The sequence below is a fragment of the Podarcis erhardii genome, assembly GCF_964252035.2.
Source record: "Podarcis erhardii genome assembly, chromosome: 11".
NCBI classification, from domain to species: Eukaryota; Metazoa; Chordata; class Lepidosauria; order Squamata; family Lacertidae; genus Podarcis; species Podarcis erhardii.
The window spans coordinates 31,408,167-31,427,987 of NC_138501.1; the positions used below are offsets into that span (position 1 = coordinate 31,408,167).

General features: G+C 40.6%; 1 protein-coding gene across 1 annotated transcript; it reads right to left on the bottom strand.

The window, feature by feature from the left end:
* Positions 1-291: 291 nt before the first annotated feature.
* Positions 292-19,784, bottom strand: GFM2 (GTP dependent ribosome recycling factor mitochondrial 2). Its single transcript, XM_081881193.1, has 20 exons — positions 19,313-19,784; positions 18,210-18,297; positions 17,678-17,723; positions 17,031-17,128; positions 16,086-16,211; positions 12,555-12,643; positions 11,740-11,828; positions 10,256-10,316; positions 9,928-10,113; positions 9,217-9,297; positions 7,827-7,975; positions 7,276-7,416; positions 7,085-7,184; positions 6,423-6,612; positions 5,177-5,253; positions 3,932-4,070; positions 3,647-3,832; positions 2,604-2,719; positions 1,647-1,829; positions 292-1,238 (listed from the first exon to the last, which is right to left on the bottom strand). The coding sequence occupies exons 1-20, from the start codon at positions 19,373-19,375 to the stop codon at positions 1,113-1,115; spliced, it is 2,334 nt and encodes a 777-aa protein (XP_081737319.1). The 5' UTR covers positions 19,376-19,784; the 3' UTR covers positions 292-1,112.
* Positions 19,785-19,821: the final 37 nt, after the last annotated feature.

A 19,821-nucleotide genomic window follows, 5' to 3' on the forward strand; every position in this document is an offset into this window, starting at 1 on the left:
TGTGCGTATGTGCTTGTTGCACTGCAGATGGCTGGGTTGATCGACATGACTTAAAAGCTTGGGCCAAAGAAATGGGTGGAGAATTATTGAGGCAAGGACACTATAATTCAAGGGTTAGAATGCATACAATAAGGAACTTGTTACCATATTTTTCGCTCCATAGGGCGCACCTAGTTTTTAGAGGGGAAAAATCAAGGGGGGGGGAATCTTATCCCCCCCCCAAAGAGCAGCGTACAGGCTGCTCGCAGCCTCTCCCTGCTGGAGGGGTTGCGCGCGGCTATGGCACAAGCCAAGACAGTGAGCAGGATGGATCCCGCTCACTGTCTTGGCTTGTGCCATAGCCGCGTGCAACCCCTCCGGCAGGGAGAGGCTGCGCGGGGTTTAAGAAGCCATAGCCCCGTGCAGCCTCCCCCTGCTAGAGGGCTGCGCGTGGCTATCCCTGAAGCCTTCCGAGCGCAGCGCAAGTTCCCGCTGCGCTCCTCAGGCTTTGGGTTCCTTTTGCTGAAGCCGGGAGAGCAAGACTCTCTTGGCTTCAGCAAAAGGAACCTGAAGCCTCCGGAACGCAGCGGTGACTCGCGCTGCACTCCAAAGGCTTCAGGCGGCTATCCGTGAAGCCTGGAGAGCAAGAGGGGTCGGTGCACACCGACCCCTCTTGCTCTCCAGGCTTCAACGAAAGCAACATGAAGCCTCCGGAGCGTGGAGGAAGCGCTCCCTCTGCGCTTCGGAGGCTTCTTGTTGCTATCACTGAAGCCAAGGAGCCTGCATTCGCTCCATAGGATGCATACACATTTCCCCTTAATTTTTGGAGGGGAAAAGTGCATCCTATAGAGCGAAAAATACGGTATTCAGAATGAGACACAAATATTGCACAGCGTTCTACGTAATCACTGAAAGCAGACGACTGCAGTAATACAGTAGCCTGGAGGAGGTAGTTGCTTCTGTTTTACTACTTCTGTGAAAATACTCTGCTCAAATTTTGTAACTAGCAAGTATTTTACAAGATACTCCCACTGTGTGGATGCTAAACTGAAGCCACATGCTTTGATGGTAGGAAACTTACAAAATCCACTGCTGCCTTGTTAGAGGCAATTCCTTGTTCCTCCATGCTGATACTACTGCAAACCACTCCTCTTAAGCAGAGCAGCTTGCTCTGGGAGGCTCATCACTTGGTAGCTTGCCAATTCCAATGTAAATGTTGCAGAGCCAGATGTCAAAGAGCGCAAAGCTGTTGAATAACCCTACAACAAAAACCAATAGATAATAATTACTTTTATGAAAGTTGATCCATACTAGGTTACACAACTACTACCTTAATTTTTTTTAAAAAATCATTCCACTGGAACCATTAAGTAGTTTAATTTCTAGAAAAGCAGCCCCCGCTCTGGTTTAACTCCAGTCCAATCAAACTGGACAGTATGAACTAGCAAGATCTACCATCGGTCTACCACAGAATAAGACAACTTTATACAGAAATCTCAGCATCATCAAAAATTATGGTTCCTACTTTTCATGAAAAGCAACAGTAGTTAAAGTTCACACTTGTAGTGTAGGCATGCTTTGCTTTGTTCAACAGAGCTGCAAAACACCCTGATAACACAAAACAAAATAAATATGCAGCATCCGTTTTGAGCACCTTACGCACATACCATCATTTCAGCCAATGGAACAGATGCAATTACAACTTGGTTGTCTTGGCGACCCTGAATTTCCTGAATGCTGCCTCTTCTCTGTGCAAGGTCACCCAGTACGGCACCAAGGTGATCTTTGCCCACTGTTATTTCCAGGTTCATGAGAGGCTCCAGCACTTGTATATCAGCTTTCTTCAGAGCCTAACAAGCAGAATAAGAACATTCTTAAAGGCAAATGCTTATTCAGTACAGTCATCAATATACATGACACTAACATATCACAAGATTAATTTGTAATCGCACCTTTGCTGGTTGTGCATGAGAATATCAACAGACGTAAAGCAAATAAATAATGGAACTGAATATACAATAGGCCTGGAACTTAACACACAATTTACTTATGCCATTGCAGCCTTGTGCGTGTCATCAAAAAATAAATAGAAGAAACCATTGGAAGGGGCTGTGCGAGATCTCACAAGAGCCTCCAGAAGCTGCTAAGCAAGGCTTTAAAAACCCTTTCTGTGGCAGGCAAAGCCTTGCTCAGCAGGCTCTGGGAAGGATGCAGTAAGCAAGGAGGGACAACGTCTGCTCCGGATAGGTAGGGGTGCTTGATCAGTGGTTTCCAGGGGTCTTCCTGGCTTTACATGATTTTGCCTTTTCACATGGACCCCTGGAATGTAGCCCCCGTGTAAAGTGTGGGCCTCCTGTACATCTGAAAATGGGCATATTATGATCCTGAAGATGCCGCCAACAGACCCCCTGTTTTTCGAAAGCCAAGCCATGAACCCCCTACTTTGGAAAGTTTTGATATCTCTATGGTAGTTTTTGTTATGTGAATGGTGCCACGGACTGCCTGGGGTCCGCAGACCACCATTTGGGAACCATTAAGGGAGACTCTGTTTAACCCCTCTGTAATTCTGTTACTTTGAATGAAGACTGCTGCAAATGACCTCAGAAAGACAGATGGACTTATACCTTTTGCATGCAACGAGAAACACAAGCAGAAACCATTGTCAGAGATGTATCGGAGTTTACAGTCACTGCATGTACCGTCACTACTACATCTTGAACTGGAAACCCCAGCAGTGGTCCTACAACATGAACATACAAAGAATGCATTAACACCAAATGAACATTTCTTAGGAAGCTAGGAAAAGGACATTTCTTAATGTCTGCATAACATTTAGTTGACACTGATAGTAGCCAGGAACACAGAAATCTGCATTACTCATTGTTAAGCCATTGGCCATCAAGCTCAATGCTGTCTACACTGACTGACACGGAATCTGCTGTTTTGGTCGTCTTACTAGCCTTGAAAAAGTAAAAGCACCCCAGTTATCACTAATGATAATCTACCTATTATTAGGTAAGGACAACCCTGGCAAACGGCACCAGACACACAAGCTTTGTTCTTTTTCTTTAAAAAGGAAGAAACTGAGTAATCAAACAAAATAGAGGAATATATTTGCATTAATTTACAGTTTCCAATTTTCTACTAACCCATATAATGGGAAAATAATAGGTATGAAGAATTCAATATTTAGTCAGGCTGTGCTAACTTGTTGCACCACCAAGAGAACACCAACTCTGATCAGAAACCAGAACTGACTGCCATGATTCATCCATCAACTGACTGGATTGAGCTACCTCAGGCAACTTTTATCCATGGTTACTGCTAAACATACTTTAAAATCTCTCTCACAGAATTATCAGGGTTGCAGAGCTCAGAGTCCAGGCCACACTGCCATATGTCTTTAGTTTATTTGTTTTAAAAAAAGAAACTTAAAAGATTTTCACATACAAATTTCAGAACACTTACTTTTTGCAGTATTTTCTTCATAACAACTCATAATCAAACCCAGAAGGAAGGGGGTAGGGACAGGCAAGTGGGGTGCAGATGGGGAGGAAGATTCTGATCATTATGTTGGATCCATTTCACAAAATGTCTTTGCTTGGGCTAGGCACTCAGAAAACAACAATTCTAATAAATTCAAAATAAGGATTGAGGTGGCTCTTACCTTGAAGGTACGATGTATGGATTCCGTTTGCTATAGCTTCACGAAGGTCTGGCTGGAGCGAGTCACAGATATTCTCCGCATATTCAATGACGGGTGCTGTTGCTGACGTTTTTCCCGCCCACGGTCTCACTCCCAATTCTACAGTTACCTGGTGGCGTTTCTCTCCTACAGTTCTGTCCACCGTATCTGTGACAAAATAATGAAAATTCCACAGATCACACTGAACTTCTTGCCAACAAAATTTTAAGTTGTTCACTTGCAGGTCCAAGATGACAGTTACATTACCTATAGCCCTAGCAGAGTTTTGGATTGTTTCTCGGTAAGCTATCTGAAGAGGTCCCAGATAGGTCTCAAGTTTATGTTCACGTCTGATTCGGTCCTGAATTATCTCAATGTGCAGCTCTCCCATGCCGCAGAGGATAGTCTGGCAAAAATGTGAAAGTATTCTTAACAGTTACATCAAAGTCATGGGGTACAGAGGTGAGCTACTTTTATCTTCTTCCAAAAAGGATAATTCAGATGAGATTAAATAAAACCTAGATCAAGGGGAGCAGCAACACAGCAGGAAGCAGATTGCATTTTTCACTGACTTCGGCCTACGTTGGCTCATTTAACTCAACTGAGAATAGTGGGAGAACTCTGCAAAATAGATTAGCTTAAACGATGTTGTTGTTAACAGATCTCCAAAGTATATGAAAAGTATACGGCAAATCCAAAATTTCAATTTGCAAGCCAGAAATGAACTATGGGTGGAGAATTAAAGGCATGGAGAATTGGAGACATGTGAAAAAGTGACATAATATAAAGGGAATATACGAGTTTATAAAATTTTCTGGATTTTAAAACAGAATAAATAAGGACAGCTTCATAATCTAAAACAGAATGCAGGTCAGTATTAAAGTTACCAGTTTGAGATACATGTTTTTTATGCCACAAAACAAGACAAAAGAACTCTCAGAATATCCTTAACACTGGTAGCATTCATGTGGCTTCATTTATATTTTTCTCAATATTTAATCACATGTTATAAACTTATGGCCTCTTAACATATCTAAACAACTCCCCAATGAAGTAAACTGGTGCCAAGTTAAGCTGTGTGCAGTTTACAGGTAAAAGGTCACAGCTTTTAATGCAGCTATAAAAAATAAAGTTGTAAAATTTGTAACACTAATGCTTGCTTGTTAAACCTCCGTTTTTGTTTCCATTTTTAAATCACATCTTAGTAATAAATGTTTCTAAGGTTATGTTACAAACCCAAATTGGTTTTAAACCAATTTAATCATAATGGCTTCCACAGAAGCAGCAGAACTGCATATTTATGAGAAGGGAAAATAATACTGTTACAGAAAACAAATTCCCAACGTTTCTCATTGGAAAGCCGTGGCACTTAGGATATATCTACATTACAGACTTGAATTGGCCTAAGACAGCGTAATAGTTGTTGCATTCACAGACATTAAAAACACAGTCAAGGAAGAATTGACATTATAATAGTGGGAGAAGTTTAGTAATTGGCACTAAAGGCCTTACCTGCCCGGTGTCTGAATCAATCTTGACTTTCAAACTTGGATCCTCACGTTGCAGGCAAGCCAAGGCATTATCTAGATCTAAAATAAAAGTATTGACTATATATTAAGTATGAAGAGCTTAATTGGGGTTTAAGTAGACTCTGCTGAGGATTTAAATAATATGTGGACATTAAAGGTAGGAGAGGGAAGAGGCAGCAGTGTTACTGTGTTCCTTCTCCCCTTCCATCAAAAAAAGGTTGGAGTAAATAGCAATATATAGGAATAGCAAAGCCTCCAAATATAGCTAAAGTATCTTTAGCTGTAATCAACCTATTAATGTTTCTGTACTGCTATACTAAAAGATTCTAGCTTCCAACAAAAGATAGGATCAAAACTCCACCGAAATGATGGAAGTAAAATAATTCAAATGCTTATGGTCCCAATGATAATTTCTCTCTCCCTCACTTCCCCTTTGAACACTATGTTGCATGGTAAGCTGGTTTTGAAACCCCTGAATCCATTTCAAGAAATCTTTTGTCACACAGGGAGCTGCCAATCACGCCCATGCTTAGGAGTACAGAACTTGTTCCTAGACCAGAACTTTCCAAACTGTGTGTCGCGACACATTAGTGTACCAGTTGCAGTGTGTGTTGTGTGAACACTCCCAGGGCTTGAAAGGAGTTCATTTAACCTCCAGTTTGCTAGTAAAACTAAATTACTGTGTCGCAAAATGATGCATGTCTAAAATGTGCGTCACCGGTATGAAAAGTTAGGAAAGCTCTGTCCCAGACCCTGAATTAGGCATTTTAGTCAATACAGCTGTCCCTTGGAAGTAGAACAGAATCTGATCCAGAAGTCTGTTCAACTTCCAAAATGTTCGGAAACCAAAGCGTGGCTTGTGATTGGCTGCAGGAAGCTCCTGCGGCCAATCAGATGCCGTGGAAGCCCCGTCGAACATTTGGCTTCCAAAAACCAAATTAAAAAACCGGAACACTCACTTCTGGTTTTCGATCATTTGGGAACCAAAACATTCAGCAACTAAGCCATTCAAGATCCAAGGTACGACTGTACTTTAAACAACTTTTTATAAACTAGCAAAGAATATTCATCCCCTCCTCCATCCTGGATCTAAATGAGAACACTGGCCCTTTTTAATATGTCTTCTTGAACACATTGTGCATATTGAGAAACCACAGAACGTTCCATTTCTTCAGGACTACGTATGAATTAAGAGTACACTATTAGCACTTTCAGTAATTGCCTCATACCTGGTTGCCTGGCCATGGAAGGCGGCTCTATGGTACAAAAGAAAACTGGCTCTGGAATCTCAATGCCGGCCAAGATAAGATTCTCTACTTCGCTGCTTCGACCGTGCTTTGACCCCACATTTCTTCCAGCTTGTTGAGCTGCAGCCATTGCTGAAGCCTTTGACGAAACAATGGTGTCGCCAGTGGCACTCTGGGGAATGCCAAAAAGCACATGGCATGCCGTTTGTCAACATGTAATTGGTTTGCATCATTAAAAAGCACAGAAAATTAGCCAATTGCCGAAGGCGGTCTTTTCCCAGGCAAAAGACAAACCAATTTGGGATGACAGCAATTAGAGCAACTTTTTGGTTTTGCTTCAACTCACCTTCTCTAATTGTTTTTCTTTGCCAGTAGAGAGAACCATATTGAAAAAACTGCGACAAAAGCTTCTTTGATGTTTAACACATTGTTCCTTACTACAAAGTGAACCCTTTGCTAGTCAGGTTATAGCTGCAGAGAGATTCCCTAACAGAACCAACAAAAAACTTACGTCGTTAAAAAATAAAGAAGTCACTAGAGAATTGGTTTCACTTTTCCCCAGTAATATTGGCAATCAGCAAAATGTAATTCTCTACAATGTTGACAATTTTTTTCAAAAATGTTTAGGATTCATATTTCTTCACCTGTTTCAATCCAACTGTGAGGGCAATATTGCCAGCCGTTAGCGAAGAGATTTCTATTTGCTGATCAGCGAAAGGAAGAAGCAGGCGACTCATTCTCTCCCTGTAAGGAATAGCTCAGATTAAATGCTGCTCCTGTTGAGGAATCCGAACAGTTACACTCACAATCCTTTCCTCACCCCTTTCTTACTCACGTGCAGTTTTTGCTAATATTATAGACAGCTGACTGAGGCTTCATTGTGCCAGAGTAAATACGGAAGAAAACCAATGGCCCACGTTGTTTGTCATGAATAACTTTAAATGCTAGAGCGCACAGGTCATCTTTATACCACTGCCTGCAAAAAGTAGTGAAGGGAATAACATTAATGGATATTTTGGATGATAAAAAATAGGGCATTTTCTCTGGCTATACGAATAATCTGTTTATTGGTGCTAGTTTAGCAGAGCTAAAATAAAACTGCTTAATAGAAAAATGAGGGGCATTGTGTACCCTGTATCCTTTTAGGAATCTGCATAGGAATTACCCAGTCCTGGGCTATGAGTGCACATTGCAGCACACCAGCTGCTACTTACAATGTGTGGTCTGTGCATGCTTCCTGAATCTATGCCTCACTAGAGCCTCTCTCTCCTCCCCAAGAACCCAGCCTATTTGTAATCTCCCATAAAATGTTAATAAACGGTTTCTTTTTCATGGCTTTCCTAACACATGCTTAAACTTATTAAAACGCATCATCTTCTTACTCACACGAAGTCGTAGCTGCGTTCATCCGGTGCAGGTAAATACCTGGTGACACCATCCAGTAATGGCTGAACACCTTTGTTTTTCAGTGCACTTCCACAGAACACAGGTACAGCTTTCTGTGCTAGGGTTACTCTTCGTACAGCAGAGTGCAGCTGCAGAGGCACAAAGATTCATAATTTTAACAATGATCTACTTAAGAGTCAAAGGAAGAGTATACAGCTCAAGCATTAACTGAGTTGCACGTTTAGATGGCATTTTGTTTTGGTCATAAGGTGTTTATCATATACATTATTCAAGGTCCTAATGAAAAAATACTTAAGTTATGAGTTTCTGCTTGATATGCATTATGTGATAGTTATCAAAGACCTCAGAAAATTTCTTTTAGGGCATATTCTTTTCTCAAGCCACCCTAAAAATCAAAGCAACCGATGAGTGCTATGGAATAGGCTTTCTGGCCATATTCCTTAGTCTTCACCTTGCAGGCATTGCAAGCACCTTCCTGAATATACCCTTGACCCTCAGGGTTTATAATATTGCTGCCCACAAAAAAACCCTATCCTTTCTATGGCTTTGTAGCTACCATTTGGTTTTATGGCTTGTGGCTCTTGTTTCAACCTAAGGATTGTTTCCCATTATAAGCAGAACATATTAGTAGGATATCATTTTAAAACATTTTACGATCAGGTCTTCCCATAAAACCATGCAGTTTCTAGAAAGAATTGTCTTCCTTATTAAAAATAAAAAATGTTTTAATACCAGTAAGACATGCAGCTTAACATTATGAACCCCAGTGCTGCCGAGGTATGCCCAAAGACCTAAGTGCACCCAATATCTTTTAAAAAACTATTTTTATTTGCACAGTGGGCCCTACCCACATCCACTGTGTCCCAAACTGCTTGTGAAACTTTTCTCACTTTCAAAAGTCATGGGACTGTATGGAAGGGGTGCAGGCAACTGTTTGCAGCCTGCCAGTTCAAAGTTCCCCTGGACTCAATGAACTAGTTGTGCAGCTCTGCATGTTGGCTTGTATCAATATTTGGTCTGGACTAAAATACTGACATGGAGCAGAAGATAACTATCCCGTCAACTGCAGGGGGGCAGTACCCTTTTATTAACTATTTCTAAATACTGTCAATACATGTCATGCACCTACTGATTCACAACAGCTTTACTCTCGTCTTCCTTCCTTCCCTGCCTGCTGCCATCTCATCACTCCCCTTACCAAATCACATTCCTGCAGGTTTGCCACAGTATCCTAGCATTCTCTACCAAGCGTTAATAATTTGGTTGCATCACACATGCAGGAAAAAGGCACTCTATCCTGTTATGTACAAACACAATAAAACTGAAATAATATGCAGTTATATAATAAACAACCCCCAGAGCCATGTACCTTATCAGCTGGCAAGGCATCAAAATTCTCACTGAAATCCCCAAGGACCAGCTCAGCAAATTCATCATCCAGGTCTGCAACCTTATGAAGAGAGGGGAAAAAATCTACACTACTGCCATTACACACTATTCAAGTTAGTCCACCAAATGTCTGTTTGACCACCTGCAAATCACCAATTGGCATGTAAAAGAATATACGAAATCTAAAAATATAGAATTTTAGAGTATTCAGCAAAGTGAAAATATAAACTTCCCTAATTCTGCTTTAAAATTTTTAGCCTCTTTATCCCCAACCCAGAGAGAACAAGGGTTGGGCAAAGGGGGGAAGAAACTCCCACAGGCAGTTCAGGTTTTCCTTGGAGAATGACAAGGCTGCAGATACCACAACATCGCTTATACTAACTAAACAGGGAACATTGTTTATAGTGAACCAAAATTCAAAATTGGGTAGGAGTGTACAAATCTGCAAATTAAAATGCAGTATGTATAAATGGAAATATAGAAGTTTTATCTCTCCCAGGAGTCAAATGTACAAAATATGATAATTAAAGTATCTAGTGTATCATTATTTAAAACATCCCAATATACAATTTTATCAGAATCTCAACTTGTATGGCCAACAGTATCAGTCACTTGAGTTTTGGTTTTCAGACATATTTGCATTAATCAAAGGTCTCAACTGTTTCATATCGTATTTACTTTAGAACTTTACTTGTTCTATTAAGGCATTTCTTGCATCCCTGGCATCCCTTAGCAATTCGGGATCATCAGTTTCTTCCAAGGGTTTCTGTTCAAAATTCTTTCCATCATCGAACTCAGTTGCAGCTCTCCAAATAATTTGGTTCATGGTCATCACGTCAACTATTCCCCTAAAGTTCTTTCCTTCTCCAATTGGCAACTGGATGCAGTGGGAAGGAGAGAACAAAAAAATAAATAAACCCAATTAGATATAGTAGTATGAAGGAAAGACCAAAGTTAAAATGCATCATGATTTGTAACTAATGCTAATTGTTTAAAAGTAAAAGTTTCTTTTACATTACCTGTAAAAGCAGAGGCTTAGCCTTCAACTTCTGCCTGATACTCTCAACTGCATAGGTGAAACTAAAGACAAATTATTACTCTTAAGAGAGAAAATCAAGTCCTTATCTTTATCCAATATGTCACTCCTCCCAACCAAAAAACCCCACCTGAGACATAGATAGGGAACTAAATAAAAACGCAGTGTTTTAGCTTAAAAACACGCCAAAAAACAAAACATCTGAGAAAGGATCCAAATGTGGAAATCTCAAGTTCAATAACAACCCTCCCAACTCATTGAAAAGTCTGATTTTTTTATCCACACACCAAAGAATTCATCTTTAAATAATATGAACTTGTGAGCCTAATGGTTCATTAAGTTAGAATGCAAGAAACCACATGCTAATAACCAAACCCCTGGCTCAGACCAGCAGCAAGGCCCATCAAACCCAGGACCTTCACCACAACATGCAGCTGTACTAACAAAGAAGTAGAACCTAGACCTGAGCATCAGCAGCCACAGCTACTGGCTGGGCAGCAGCTTGCTATACTGGCTAATAGTAACAAGCTGCTGCCCAACCCCCGTTTAGTAATAGAGGTGATAACCTGGAGTCATGGTGCAGAAATTGTGCCCATGTACACAGTCACACATACCACTCTGGCACGTGAGAAGCTGCTAGACACACAGGAAAACCAGGGCAATAAATGAACAGACCAACACTTTCACCATCCGGGAGTCCTGTTTGCAAGCAGGGTCCCATAAACATTTGAGACATTGCATCTCAAGCAGCTCAATCTTTTAAAGAATTTTCTAGGTTGCCTGTTAAGGTCAAACTTTCACAAACCAGCTTCTAATGTATAAAACGCAATACCAAAATTGAATCTGACAACAATAAAACCAAATGCAGTTAACAACCAGCATAAGCACCTTAAAAAAAATTCCAGCCAACACAAAGCCTATTTAAAAACAGCTAAGCCCATCTCAGTCCAACAAAAAGCAACTCAAAACAAACTGGGCCTTAGAGCCTTTCTGAAGACCTGAATTGATGGGACCATATGTACATTAGTTGGGATTTTCCACAAACATGATAGGACTAGGGTGTCAGTTATGCAGATTAAGTATATATTTTGCAAGCATTTAACTTCCTTATCTGAATATTTTAAAACTGTCTTGGAAGTATCCAGGTTTTTTAAATTCACACCATTCTTTTTTCAAGCTCACCTTTTCATACATACTTATATCTAAGTTATTTGTAGAATCAAAGGATGAATCAAACAAATATTGTAAAGTTACCCTGTCTGATGACCAGGAAGCATCCCAAGCAACCAGGCAAGTGAACATTTTTGTAAATTTCACATAAAAGGAATTAAAGCAACCACTGCACAGTTAACGTTCATGTGTTGTTAAGTCACACAGATCTTGATCAGAAATCACCCTAAAATATAATACAATCGATCAGCCTTTCCTTGCTTCACTGACCCTGGTAAGAAATAGACATCTTAGTACCTTGCTCCATTTTTGTCCATCTTGTTTAAGAAGCAAATCCGTGGAATGTGGTGCTTGTCTGCTTGTCTCCACACTGTCAAAGACTGAGCCTAAGGCAAAGATGGAAAGTGTCAATCCTTTCGGCAAAACGGGTGCCTGCTGTCACCTACAATTGTGTAAATAGTTATTTAACACTTGCAATGTATGAGGCATCAAAATGGGCATGGCTCCTACTCAGAAAGTTTGCAGTAAGGCAGATGAGACAAGATGTGGAGAAGTCAAGAGACTGAGCGGCAAATGAGATGGATGAGGAATGGAGGGGGTTTGATGGCAGCTGACAGGCACCTTCAAAGAACTGGAGTCTTTAAAAAAAACAACTGTAGTCAATCTTCAATATATGTCACTGAAATCAGTGTGTCATTAAAATCTTTGGGTATGGTACTTGTTGGGCAAACAACAAGGGACATGCCCATCTTGCATACTTCAAGAAGAATCTCACTGGCTGATGCTGGAGAAAGAATGCTAGTCCAACACAGCATTTCTTAAGCTATCATGCAGATGATGCCATTTTGGATCCTCAAATTAGATCCTCAGGATAAACATTCATAGCTGTGGGGTCAGCTTTGACAGATCACTGACCACCCCCAAAAGGCTCTTGTCTTGCCTTTTCCTCCATCTGATGATGTATAGCAGACATACGCTCTCCTTATAATGTGAGGTAAGCATTTGCTGGTGGAAGTGAGCATCTAGGACTTAAGTTCTCATCAGTTAAAATCATGGCTATAGAAACAGAACTAAAGTGAGGTAAAGTCACAGCACACTGTGCTCATTCTTACTTCCACACCAGCCGAGGCATCAAATACAGCCACTGCTCCATCCAGCACTCTCAGTGAACGTTCCACCTCCACTGTAAAGTCCACATGACCTAACATACAATTTACACAGAGAAGTAACAGAGATCATAAGACTAGTAATGCTTTAACAATATTAGAAAGGCAGCATGTCTTCACCTAATAACTTTTTACTGGTTTGTGATGAATAGGAACTCAGTCTAAAACCACACTAGACCCTCTTGGATGAAACGGATGATCTACACCCATTCCAGTCTGCACCCAGGCCTGGTTTGGGGACACCCTGCTGGATGAACTTCAATAGAGAGCAACAGCAGGCGTGTGATCCTATTGATTCTCCAGGATCTCTCAGTAGCTTTTGACCCGGCTGACCACTGTCTCCTCCTGTATCATCTTTGTGAAATGGGAGGACACCGTTTTACAGTGGTTTTGCTCCTATTTACAGGGTCAGTTCCAGAGACACCTCCGCCCTCTGTTAGCTGATCTGCAGAGTGCCAAAGGGGAGGATTTTGTCCCAAGTGATATTTAATATTTATATGAAGTTGTTGTGGGCTGCCATTAGGCAATCTGAGGGAAAGTGTCACCAGCATGCTAAAAATATCAGATCTATTTCTCTGGAACATCTGAATCAGGAGAGACCATGCATGTCCTAAACCGTCTTTGGGTGCAGCCATGGGATGAAAAATAACTAATAAGACTGAGATCCTATGATGGGTAAGAGATTGAATTTGATATCCTGCTTTATCACTACCCGAAGGAGTCTCAAAGCAGCTAACATTCTCCTTTCCTTTCCTCCCCCACAACAAACACTCTGTGAGGTGAGTGGGGCTGAGAGACTTCAGAGAAGTGTGACTAGCCCAAGGTCACCCAGCAGCTGCATGTGGAGGAGCAGAGACGCGAACCCGGTTCCCCAGATTACGAATCTACCGCTCTTAACCACTACACCACACTGGCTCTCAGACAGCATGAGTATTTCAGAAAGGTACCTTTTCAGTCTACCATAACATAAGCCAGCATGAGTAGATAACAAAAGCAAAAAAATACATTAAATATTCATTTATTTTAAAGCCACTTAAATGTGAGAAAAGAACAATAGTAGGCAATTTGTTAACTTTGTTTTCCTCATCTCTAAAATTTTGTTATATAAACCACCAACATGTAAGATCATACAATCCAGCTGACCCAAGTGACGTACAGAAACAGCTGTCAGTATTTCCTTATCACTTGACACACACACATTCACTCATCAGAAACCTGAAGTTACAGCCTAAGGGACATTTCAGTTATCACTATATATGTGGAATGCCCACAGACAACTACCATGCAGTTATAGAAATGAAAAAAGGCAAATGGCTGGAGGGAGAAAACATGTTTTATCTCAGAATATGTTTCATTAGTTTCAATGTACCCTGCCCTGAGATTGTTTACTTTATGAAGGGCAGCTTATAGATCATTTAAATAAATAAACAAACAACAATTGTATTGTGATCCACAAGCTGGATAGTATTTGACTATGAACCGGGAGGCAGGAAAGAGTGGACAAAAAGCAGATCAAGTGCAAGAGTATGTTGACTACTAGCTCTACAAATCTCACAGTATAAAGTTAAATAAGCACAGGCTAACAGATAGGTGTTTAAGTGGATCTACCCATGCAGAAGAATTAGATTGGAATGAAGTCTAGAATAGATTACTATTTCAGACTACAGATAGCGGAATAAACATTTTTGAATGATACTCACATAAAGCACTCCATGCAAATACATTCTAGCCCAACCCTTTGCCTGCTAGGTCAGCTTTTCTACTCTCATCAACTTTCTTGAACTGTTGTATTGCATCAACTGTTGCACAGATAATTGTGTTATGCACACCACTTTGAGCTTCTTAAGGTGAAAGGTGGGGCATATAACTAATGTACACTCACATCAGAGTCACATGCCACATGCCATGCTGGTACAATATGGGAACAGCTTGCTAGATCAGACCAGAGACTCATAAGATATAGTGATAGCCACCATCACACACACACCCCAAAATACACCGTGTTAATACCATTTTTTCCCTGGTATTTATTGGCTGAAGTATATCTAGTGCTTTGGATCTATACATAAAGAATTTGAGATCTAAGCTACTCAACTTTGCAACTATGATCCTATTATTAGTTGTGTACCGATAAGGTGACTAGTCTGGTTGTGTAACAGTTCTGGGTGGGTTTGCACTTCATCTGAAAGAGCAGAAGTGTAGCTTACGGGTGATCCTAAATAAATCACTGTCACTAGCCTGGTGAATTCAGTGGCTTACACATTACCTGAACAGAGATAGCATAGCCACTATGGTCCATGCACTGGTTGTTGTGGCTAAAGTCTTTGAAGGCACAAACTGGGAAATACTGGTTCATTCTGGAAAGTTCTGTTCTTTTCTGCTGAGGCAGCTGGAGATATTATGATTTATGTTCTGTTATCTCAAGGTTACGCTGAACCAGACAGATAAATCTGTGAGCTCAGTGGGCTGGTTTCTCATTCTTAATTTTGTATTCTAACCCTTCTGAAGAGGTTTTCTTTTCTTTTTTTGTAATGAAGTTGGAAAACCTTTAGTAAAATTTCTTCTTTTGCTAATGAACTTTGCCTCTGCGTGATTTATCAAGAACCAGACACATCCACTCCAAACAAGCTTCTGCAGCACTGATATCCACCAGGACATGAAGTGCCTTGGAATTTAAGGCCAGATTGTGTCACTGGTAACCTCGCAATTACACTACCGTAACACACTGTATGTGGAACTACCCTTGTGTCTGGTTCAGAAGCTGCAGCTGATGCAAAATGCAGCTACTAGAGTGCTTAGTGGGTTGAAAGATCTGCACTGGCTGCCTATTAGCTGCCAAGCTAAGTTCAAAGTTTTGTTGCTGACATTTAAAGTCCTAAACAATTTGGCACAATGATACTTAGCAGACTACCTCCCATGGTACAGACCAAACTGATACTTAAGATCTCCTAAGAAAACCCTACATGTCATTCCATGTCCAGTGGATTATCACTTGGTGATAGCACCCACTCTCTGAAAAGAGCCACAGAAGTAATGCTTTTAAATGTCTGTTAAAAACTTATGTCTACCCAAGTTTTCCTGGACTCTGATCCTGAAACAGACAAAATTATAAACACAACATGCATCAAACAGATGATCCAAGAACAAGCATATGGCCTTTGTGGATTTAGCCAGTGACATTATGAAACCAACTTACTTAATGATGTGAGGGTTTTTATAGTAACAGACCATAGTCAGCAGGAATTTCTCCAGCAGACAGAGAACTTTTACATTCTTGCACAGCTCCTATTCTTTTTAATTGACATGATACAGGGGAAATTCCCAGGAAAATTACACTCACTATATAAGTACATTAATTGAAAAGTGGAAGTTTCCAAGACTTCATCAAAATTTTCAAAGCTACACATTTTCAATGCCATCTGAGGTTACTTGGTCACGATTGCCTTGACTTTATCTCGCTGACTCAAAATAACATACCTGGTGTGTCTATCAGATTTATTCTGTAGCCCTTCCAGTCGAAAGTTACAGCAGCAGATTGAATGGTAATGCCACGTTCTCGCTCCTGTGCCATGAAATCTGTGACTGTGTCGCCATCATCAACATCTGATTAAGAAAAAGAATGTAGCTTTTTTCAGTTTGGCCACTGTAAAATGATCTTAGCTCTTGATTCATTTTATCAGAATGCAATGTATCGTGGGGGAAATGCTATAAAACAAAATGCCTTAGGCCCAGTTCTCCTATCTAATGTCAAAGACTGGGAAAGCTGGTTAGGATGCCAAGTACATGGCCTTGTATAAGGGCAGCAGTATTCCTGCACCAACGGAAATAGAGGTCCTTTCCACTGAACGGATAGGTGAACCATGCAAGGTGCTGGACAAACATCAGGTGGGAGAGGTAGAATGCACTGCAAGAAAATCATGGCAGGGGCAATATAAGTAAATAGCTCATCCTTAATGCCACGGTCAAAACCTCACTTTGTTATGTGTGCAAGGCTGCATTTTAAAAATGCAAATGATAACATAAGCCAAACCTTAGTATCAGTGCAGAGCCCCATACAACAAGCAGAACGGATCCTCCTACACACAAAGAACAGAAATACAAAGAACAAACAAACAAAAAACCTGCAAACAGAGCCCCATAACCTCCATGGACATGCCCATAAACTCTTCCTGTGCCAAACATGCGACAGGGCAGTGAGCAGACCTCATAGGGAAAGCACCAGGATTATTACTCAGGAACCCTGGAAAAGGGACCCCAGAAAGGGAAAAATAAAATGACAACTAGTCTGCACCAGCACAAGAACGGTGACAGCCAACTTAACCTGGGGCAGAGGCTTGAGTGGTGCAATACTTTATATGTGTGTTCTCCCTCTATAAGAATGATAACACCAGTTTTAAACCGTAGCAGATTTTGTTAACTAACCTCCTAGGTTTCTTATGTACCCAGAATAATACAGCATCCTTTCGGTGGTAGTTGTTTTTCCTGCATCTATGTGAGCCATGATGCCAATGTTGCGGATTCTGTTTAAGAAAAGCAAAGAATTCCCATTTAGCACCCAAGTATTTAAGGCAATTATAACTTTACAAATAATACATACAAAATAACTTTGCTCATCTGTACATGAACAGTCTTTAAACCCTAGGGACTGCATTCCAGTGGTGAGTAGGATCAGAGGCACAAACAGGCAGAGCAATAGATTTGACCTTTACTTTTGTACCACAGCCATGCAGAAGTCAAGAGAAGTTTGTACACACCCATTTCTTCATCTTGGCAAGTAAGAGGTATTATAGTTCAATGACATTCCAGCCAGACAAAACACAAAGAGAGTATGGAGCATGGCTGGACAGGGGGCTTGGCCTACAGAGAGTTGCAAGGGCCAAATAGAGAGACCTGGAGGGCCACATCCAGCTGCTTGGCCTGGTTCCTAGCCCTTTTTTAGTACAATATTTATTGTGGTTTTATGGAATGAAACTTTTCTGTTGAATTTTAATGTAGCCTACCCTAATACCAATGTGTGAAGGGCAAAAAATAAATAGGAAAAATAGAATATATGAAAATTAATTACTTACTTAGAGGCAGGTGGCGTGATAATTGAGCGCAAAGATTTTACTTCACCTGTTAAAAGAGAAGCGGCCAGAGCATTTATAATGTTTCCAATGAGTAGAAGTTATGTTGCACAGCACAAGCATCAGTACCAATCAGAGATCCTCCTGCACTTGCGTCTACTACTGAACATGAGGATCACACACACACACACACACACACACACACACACACACACTTTTTTCTCTGGCTGATGTGATTTTCAACACTGTCAACTCTGAAGGGTGTCTCCTCACCCCCATGAGAAAACCTGGATAACTCTGTAGACAATACCAAGTTAGACAGATTGTCTGACTTGGTATAAAGCAGTTCCCTATGTTCCTATTATCAGCTACAAAAATAATTCCATATACAGAACCTTTACATACAGCAGCAATAATACTGGCATGTAACAGTTATGCACAGAAGCATATTTTCATAAATACATCTCATTCCTTTTTATCATATTATAGTAGATATGTATAGAAAATGTAAGCTGGGAGTGGGGGAAGGAATTACCTGCTGGATAACTGTAACTTCTCTGAAGAGTCAAAGAACCTTTGAAGCATTTTACAGCTATAATTCTTGATTTTCTGCAATACATACACTTCAAAAGGGAAAATCACAATTAGAGAAAGCCAACACACCTCACCAAAATAATTTTATCTACACAATACATGTCACTGTCAGAAGACCAATGCTGATTTTTCCAGCTAGAACTAGCTAGCTAGTTTTAGATATCTTAAGCATAAGTCACAGATACAGCCTAGGTCAACCAAACATAGAATGTTAACATCCAGCAAAAAAACCTCGTAAGCTTGGTTAATTACATATTCTCCCTGAAAAAGCAGGTTCATAGATCCACCTGGCACTAGAGGCCCAGGTGTCCTCAGTAGCTATAATTGAGTTTTAACAGCTTCAACTGATAACACAATTACAGCTGTTTGTGGGCCAGGACAGCCATAATCCATGCACTGGTAACCTCCAGTTTGGATTACTGAATTGTGCTGCATGTGAAGCTGCCCTTGAGGTTGGACCAGAAGCCGCACCATATTATATGTCTACTATGGAAGGAATTGCACTGGCTGCCAATTAGCAACCAAACTAAGATCAATGTGTTGTTTTTGGTATACAAAGCCCTATGCACTTTGGGGCTAGGATATCTTATAGTGACCTCAGCCCTTATATATGCAATTAATCATTGCTCTCTGCAGTATAGGACCTCCTGTGGATACCATCTCATCAGAAGGCCTGTCCAATACAGAAAGTGGACCTTTTGTGTGGTGGCACACTTTGTAACTTTCTTCCATTACACATCAGACAGGCACTATTTATGCATTCTCTTTCTGGCACCTACTGAAGACCTTCATTTTTCAATAAGCCTTTTAAGTGAAATATATTCAATCTTTAATTGAAATATTGCAAATACTGTTTACAAATGGAATTTTTAATTGCTTTTATTGTTCATGTCACCTTGAGATATTTTTGGGGAGGTGCTTAATAAATAGAAATAAATACATGCAAAAACAGTCTACATAATACTATCTGTGTAACACTGGCTATTAACATACATTCTAGTTTTTTTTTAAAAAAAAATCGATTGGGGGGGGGGAGAGACTTACCACACTGTGTAAACATAGCACTTTGAGGGGACCCAGTAACAATTTCCTTGTATCTCGCAGCATACCTATCTAGTTTCCTGGTCACATAAGCAACTGCTACGGGTAACGGCGCAGAGTTGAGGCAAGCGCTTTAAAAAGCCTATTGAAATCGATGGCCAAGTTCTCTTCAACACAAACAGGCACCGAATTAAAACCGGTTTTTGTTTCTTTCTTTTTGGTAAGTAAACAGTCCAAACATTCGTTTTAAGAAGCGGCAGCCAAAACGCCGCCTCCGTCAGGTAACTATTGCGTGAAATTCTGCCTCACCGCCGCTCATGCTTCGCTCTTGAGAATACTGTAAAGCATAATCTCCGAGCAGAAAAGGGCTCACTGCGCATTCCTAGAAACTTCCGGTTTAGTCTCAGCGTGCCACACGCGCTACTTCCGCCGGATGCTCGCCTTTCTAGTCCTATCTCCTTACTATTCCGTTCCGGAAGGCGTTTATTTTTTAAAAAAGAAGTCCTTGGATT